General features: G+C 36.4%; 2 protein-coding genes across 2 annotated transcripts; both read right to left on the minus strand.

Annotated features, from left to right (window-relative positions):
• Positions 1 to 451: 451 nt before the first annotated feature.
• LOC18013434 (defensin-like protein 2) lies at positions 452 to 1,300 on the minus strand. The gene is made up of 2 exons (XM_006395747.2): positions 1,170 to 1,300; positions 452 to 845 (listed from the first exon to the last, which is right to left on the minus strand). Exons 1-2 carry the CDS (start codon positions 1,231 to 1,233, stop codon positions 676 to 678), a joined length of 234 nt encoding a protein of 77 aa, XP_006395809.1. The 5' UTR covers positions 1,234 to 1,300; the 3' UTR covers positions 452 to 675.
• A 963-nt stretch (positions 1,301 to 2,263) lies between these two features.
• On the minus strand, positions 2,264 to 6,258 carry LOC18013359 (protein CHROMATIN REMODELING 19). The gene is made up of 12 exons (XM_006395748.2): positions 5,467 to 6,258; positions 5,041 to 5,158; positions 4,918 to 4,958; positions 4,586 to 4,836; positions 4,321 to 4,501; positions 4,026 to 4,211; positions 3,769 to 3,942; positions 3,505 to 3,663; positions 3,331 to 3,408; positions 3,101 to 3,237; positions 2,784 to 3,002; positions 2,264 to 2,556 (listed from the first exon to the last, which is right to left on the minus strand). Exons 1-12 carry the CDS (start codon positions 6,046 to 6,048, stop codon positions 2,394 to 2,396), a joined length of 2,289 nt encoding a protein of 762 aa, XP_006395810.1. The 5' UTR covers positions 6,049 to 6,258; the 3' UTR covers positions 2,264 to 2,393.
• Between the last annotated feature and the right edge of the window lie 828 nt (positions 6,259 to 7,086).

A 7,086-nucleotide genomic window follows, 5' to 3' on the forward strand; every position in this document is an offset into this window, starting at 1 on the left:
ATGGAGTTTAGCGATGGAGTTTAGCGTTGGAGTTGCTCTAAGGAGTGGGAGAATTACTGATTAGCAATGGTGCATTAATAGAATAAGTATTGAATGTTGTAGTAGATCGAAAGGATTCATGATGGCGACAAATTTGGTGATATCATCTTCAAAGAAAAAATAGAAAAAAAAAAAGAATAAACAGAGAGTGAAAAAACAATAGCTCAGAAACCAAAAAAATAAAAAAATAAAAGATCAAAGAAATGACAAAAAGAAAGAGAAAAAAGTTAATTAAAAAAATAAAAATAAAAAGAAAATATATATATATATATATATAATATAGAAAAATTTAAGTTCAAATTTTTTATTAACTTAATTATAAATTATAAATTGTTTATTGGTTATATACTACAATTTCTCGTACCAATATCTGATAATAGCATAAACATGCATAAACATTTTTATGGTTTGTAGACGCCCCTTAATAAAATAAAATAAAAGCCATTAGTTGATTTAACGGTACATTAAAACTGAAAACACACAATCCAAAAATACTTATTCGAGAACACTCAGTCACTCACACACACACATGTACGGTACGACATGGTACAGTACGGAAGATTCGATAGAAAGAAGCAAACACATACATGCAAGAAAATGATGGATCGAAGATTATAAATAATGCGAATCGATGGATCAACAGTTTCTGGTGCAGAAGCAACGACGACGTAACCCACGGCAGTTACCTCCCCTAAAGCCTTCGTTGTGGCACACGTTTTTGCAGTTTGTTTCGCTCAGGCATGCTCCCTTGAACCTGTGGCTTTTCGACTCACACGTGCGTGCCTCCACCGTCACAGGACCCATCCCTAGACAAAATCAACACCAAAAAACTTGGGTTATAGTCCATATCTTAGTTTCATGTTCTCATTTTATAATCCATATTATTAAATCTTCAAAGATTATGGAACAACAATAGTTTTTATTGCTAGTTAAGACGTCCACAATAGTAGAGGATTGAAATATGATTTAAAAAAATTACTTAGCAAATGAGCATTCACAAGAACAATTGATAGAAACCCTAGATATATATATAGATCCATAAATACAAACATGTTATGTATATACATATATATGTAAATGATTACATATTTGCAAAAATATTTAGATATTAAGTTATGAGTAAAGAGTACCTGTGGCGACGAATATCATGAACACGAGAATAACAGTTGAGATCAAACGCATAGAGAGCTTCATTTTCTTAGAGAGAGAGTTAGAGACAAATGTTAACTGTGTAGGGAGCTCATGAGGAAGATGGCACTATATAAAGGGGCTATAACGCGGTATAAGAACGATCGAGATTATTGATTAGTATTTAGTAGGTATTTTAGAATAATTTATTAAGAAAGTATAGTGAAAGGTAGGAATATCTTTTTGGATATCACTTCTTTTTCTTGCCACAATAGTGTGACGACGATTTGTCGTTTTTTTCTTTTCCTTTTTTTTTTGCTTTTTTCACATTTTGCTTTGTTGTTTTGTCGATTTATTTGCTTTACCGACACTGTAATAAATGTAATTTTGGTCCTTATTGGAAGTGACAAGACACGTAGAAATATCATACTTTCGACAAGTCATTCTCGAAATCAATAAAAAACAATTTTATTTCAGAAGAAAAAACCTTATAAAATAAGTAAATAATTGAGTTAGTCAGATAATGTGGAGTCCACAATGTGCTAGTGGCAACGTGAAAAAGTAAAACCAAAGTGAAGTAAGGATAGATCTATTAATGTCGACCCAAAATGAAAAATTTACCGGTCGTATAAAAGTAAAATATTGGTATTTTTACGCACTCTGTTAGTCTGTAGCAAAAAACCAAAGAAATACTAAGTATCTTAACCATTACATTAGTTATATGAACGCTAATTTGGAATTACTTATCCCAGAACGATTAAAAAACATTGTGGAACTAATTGCAATGCATTTAGCTCTAAATTAAAAGAAAGTGATGTAGTACTTTCTTATGGGAAGTGGCAGACAAAAAGCTGGTTGATTTTCTCTTTAGCGTGTGACTTTGTAGTTGTACAAAATTTCCTTTACTCATTGTTGGCCTTTAGTTCTCACTTCTCAGGTTTCGGAATGAAAATTTTCTAATTTTTTTTTTAAAATTTCTCTCAAAGCCTACCAAAATTTCTTAATCTCAAATCTGTGTTTGAAACAACTGAGACCTAAAATGTTCGTCCATTAGTCGGACGAAGGAAGTTTTCGGTTTCATTTCACATGCGCAAAAGAAATATAACTATCGATATCTATTAAACTTTAGTCTAAAAAGCTAGTGTTACACATGTTTCCAGTACTACATAAATTTCTTTTTCTTGGCTAATTTTACCTCAAGAGAAAGAAACACAAAAAAATAATTGTTATCCCATGAGAAGAGAAGCGAGAATCTCTCCCATGGTTTTCTCAGGCGTGTCTCCGTCGTCATCTACGTGAACTCCGGACTCTAGGACCGCCGCATCAAGAACAAGTTTCCGCTTCGCAATCTCGTAGATGTTCTCATCAACCGTCGATTTCGTCACCAGTCTGTACAAACATAGCCAAAGTTAATACTGCAGATCAGAGAGGTAATAAAAACTGATGGTGGACCTATAAACCGAAATAAACCAAAAATCTGTTTAAAATCCAATCGGTTTTCCTTATTTGTTATACCAAATATATCGAACAAAAATGAATTCTGAAACCAAAACCAAACCAAAATTCTGTCCAAAATCCAATCAATTGCACTTGTCTCACGAATGTAAAGCTCAAACCTGAAGATAGTAACTGGTTTTGTTTGACCGATACGATGGCATCGATCCTCAGCTTGCCGATCAATCTGTGGATTAAAATCCATATCGTGAATAATAACCGTATCTGCTCCGGTTAAATTCAGACCTTGTCCACCTGCTCGAGTTGACAACAGACAAGCGAATATCGACTTATCGTTGTTGAATGTGTCGACTATGGTTTGTCTATCTGTGACTTGAGTGCTGTCGGAAACAAAAAGAACATGACTTTTAGTTTCTTCTTTGTTGCAGGGATCTGTAAAAACAAAATGTGACACAGTTTTACTCTTCTTTTCTTTTACCTGCCATCAAGTCTTCGGTATGTAACGCCGATTACATCGAGCGTCCATTCTAAGATATCGAGCATCGATGTCCACTGACTGAATATTAGGACACGATGGCCGGATTGTTTCATTGAAGGGAGAAGCTCAGCTAATGTCTGATATATAAAGAGACAGTGAGATCACTCGCGAGGTTGGTTTATTGGGTTTTACTTACAAGACTCATAAAAAGGAAGAAGAATATCGCCTACCCGACATTTTGCTGAAAGCATAACATGTTTGTCTGAGAGAGTTCCTTTGGTATCGTTAACTCCAAATTGGAACAAAAGCTATATAGATAGAAACAAGTTAGCTAGTTAAATTGTATAACATATGTTTGTTTATGGATTTTAAATTGTTTTTTTGTGGGAAAGGGAGAAATATACCTGGTGGATACGGAAATCGTTGTAACTCTTAACTTCTTCGATGACTCTTTCCAAGGAGCACTCGAATCCAAAAGCACCGATTGGGTGTAACTTCCTGGCAATGCGAATGACATCTTCGTCGCTGTATATTCGCCTGATTAACAATGGATGATTTGCAATCTGTACCACCAAAATTGATATGCACCATGAAGAAAAAAAGCACTCAGTTGGACCAAACTAAGAACATTGTGGGGATCGCAATAGTAGGTGAGAATTATGTATTACCTTCCGGAATTGAGTAAAATAGTTTGAAATTTGACGCTTTGGAAGTGCCTTGGCTAAGGAATTCAAGGATTTTGATGAAAGCTTCAAAAGCCGTGCTTGAGAAGCAGCGCGATATTCCTCTATGGCTTCTTTATATGTATCTTCCTGCTTTTTCTCCATATTGACATACTCAACCTGCATCGGATTGATGATATATTGATGAGAGATTGCAACATGAAGTTAAGTGGTATCTGAACATGCAAATGTTTTAGCCATACCCGCTGTATCTTTGGAACAAGTTGCTGCATGACATCAGATTTTAAACGCCTTAATATGAAAGGACCTAGAATAGATTTCATTCGAGTAATCAACTCAGTGTCTTCTGCATTCAACAGCTTCTTTAAGTCAACGTTCTCTGTAGTAAATATATCAGGCAACATGAATTCGAGCAGTGACCATAGTTCCTGCATAAATTAACATATACAAGGAATAAGCATTTTGTCACCACATGAAGATATGTCCCCAATTTTTGGGTAATTAGATCTTGAACAGATGAAGAGAAACCAACCGTACATGCAAATCATTTTGTAGAGGCGTTCCTGTAAGCATCAGACGCTGGTTTGCATTTCTGGCCACAGACATCAAATTTTTCCACCTATAACTGTTCTTATCCTTTAACGCATGGGCTTCATCCATCAAAACACAGCTCCAGCGCCACCGTTTCAGTACTTTCCGGTCATCTTTCTGTTGTTCACTGTAAAAACTCCAACATCTGTGAGTTACAGGAAAAGCGAAAAAGCAAATAAAGCATCAAAGAGTACTTTCACGTTGTATGTACCTATGTCGTTCAAACAAAGAATAACACACAAGAAGCACATTGAATGGCGGCGGCTTCCCAGCTTTTGACAAAGAGTTCAACTCTCTTGAGTAGGCTGCTCTCGCAGCGCCGTGGTACTGAAGTACAGTAAATGATGGACACCATTTTCTGAGTTCTCTCTCCCAGTTTTCCAAGACAGAGGCAGGGCATACGATCAAATGAGGACCAGGGTCATTGTTTAAGTGATTTAGGAGGGTTAAATATGTGATTGCCTGTTAATGAGAGCAACATTAGTCTGATAAGATGGAGAAACAAAAGACAACTTGTGCATGTAAAATCAGAGCACAATGCACCTGAATGGTCTTTCCAAGACCCATCTCATCGGCTAGAATGGCTACAAGAAGTTGAAATGTCAGTTGCAAAAAGGTATTTCAGATCGAGATTTCTTACAGATCCAAACTAGTAAATATATTTACCTCCTTCGATTCCTTTCTTATACAAGAGAAGAAGAAAGTTAACACCAACTAACTGGTAGGGCTTGAGTATAGGCTGGAAATCAGAATCCTCTGCTTTACAGGCTTCATCAATATCAGTCTGTGATCAGCACAGAATCAATCAACACCAAAAGCAAATGAGTTTAGTTAAGAAGACAGTGAAACCTACACTAACCGATCAGAGATTACCTCAAATACATTTCATACAATCAAAACCCATTTTCCAATTGCTTAAGGAACACATTCCAGATTATTTCAAACCAATTACTTTCTAGCTGAGTTATGCAGCCTAAAAGTCTAACAAAGTAACCTTCAAAACCCAGTAAACAGAAGTTCCATTTCACCAAATTCAAGCAAACCCTCCAACGCATATAGAAGATTAAGAAGAGCAGTGATAAATTACTTTACCTGTGTGACAATCCTTACAGTAGACGTTTCCACTTCAGAGTACCTATCACAAGTAGTAGCCACAGAAGAGCTACCATAAAGCTCCTTCCGAAGATCCGCAGAGATTTTGGCACACTTTTGCAGAGCCTTCCCAACTACATCCTCATCTTCTACTCTCCCTCTTCCTCCGCCAAGTTCGTCCTCACTCGAACTAATGTCAACCTCATCATCAAAATCATCTTCACTCGCATCCTCATCTTCAATCACAAATCGCCGACCAGCTCGAGCAGGCCGCGTCACAACCTTTGCCTCTTCCTCTTCTTCGACTTCCTCATCATCCAACAACAAATCCTCGCCGTTCACAACTTTCACCTCCGTATCAGATTCTCCTAAATCCTCTAGCTCAACACAATCGTCACTGCTATTGCTCTCCTCTCTCCCAGTCGCCGTCGACGGTCTCCTGTACGCGAAAGACTCAATTGGAGGCGACGGATTCGCCGGACGAGTCTTCTTCGGAGTCCGTGGCCGTTTAAGAACTCGGGAAGGGTTAAACGAGTGCTGCGACCACTCCTCCTCGGAGATTTCGTCGAAATCGCGTTTCATTCCGAATCCAAAAAAAATTGCTGGATCGAAAATTGAAAGGAGGAAAAAAAGGGGGAAAAGTCACATGAAATTGAAAACCCTAGATTATAATAAGAAGTGACTCTTTCATTCAATTGAGGAGGAAGAAGAAGATGAAGAGGAGATGCGACATTTGTTAGTTTCTACTTCGAATTTCGCGGAAGGGAAAGTCAAGATTCAAAGAAAGGCGAGAGACTGAACAACGTGTGCTTATTACAAAAGAGCGGCATCGCTAAAAAGCTAAGCGCGCGGACGAATAATGTTTACGTCTACGGGCTTTTACATTGGGCCTATCTGATTCCCTTCTTAGGCCCAAGGAAACCCATAGCCAACTCTGACTATATTTTACATATATGAGGAACAAAGTGTGATGGTGGTAAAACTATTGGTAAAACTTTGGTGGTAAAACGATGCGACTCTATTTGAAAGAATATAAAATTTCTATTAAGCCTATAAAAATATCATAGATATTTATAAACTGTCCGGCTAGCTGTACATAAGGATATATTCAAGAGTAATATGAAGATCTACTAATAGATAACACTAAATTAAAACAAAAATTCTTACAATCGTCTTTCTTCTCTGATAACAAATATCTTGCAAAACAAACATTTAAACAACATTTCATATTTTTACTGTTCAGTTTCCACATTCGAACAAAGATGAATATAGAGCGATGAATAGTCCACGAGAAGTGGCTCATTCTTCTAGATCAACTTTGATCCTCATCATCCTACAAATTCAAATTATACTATTTGTAAAACAGAACAAAATTTGGGATTAACAAAATTTACAAAGAAATTTGTTAAACATTCGAGCAACATTTCATATCATCAACCATCACTTTTCACATTCTAGATTAGTTTGGATCTGTAAGAACTTTCTATCTGAAATACGGCATTCTAATGTTTTCGACATTTTTGACATTCTAATAACTTAGTTTAAATAATTAAAAACTAATAATATTAATTTTTTGGGTTGAACAGTGTCGTTTTTCTTGTTAATTAATTGACAACAGAG

Source organism: Eutrema salsugineum, unplaced genomic scaffold (genome assembly GCF_000478725.1).
Source record: "Eutrema salsugineum unplaced genomic scaffold, Eutsalg1_0 scaffold_6, whole genome shotgun sequence".
Lineage (NCBI taxonomy): Eukaryota > Viridiplantae > Streptophyta > Magnoliopsida > Brassicales > Brassicaceae > Eutrema > Eutrema salsugineum.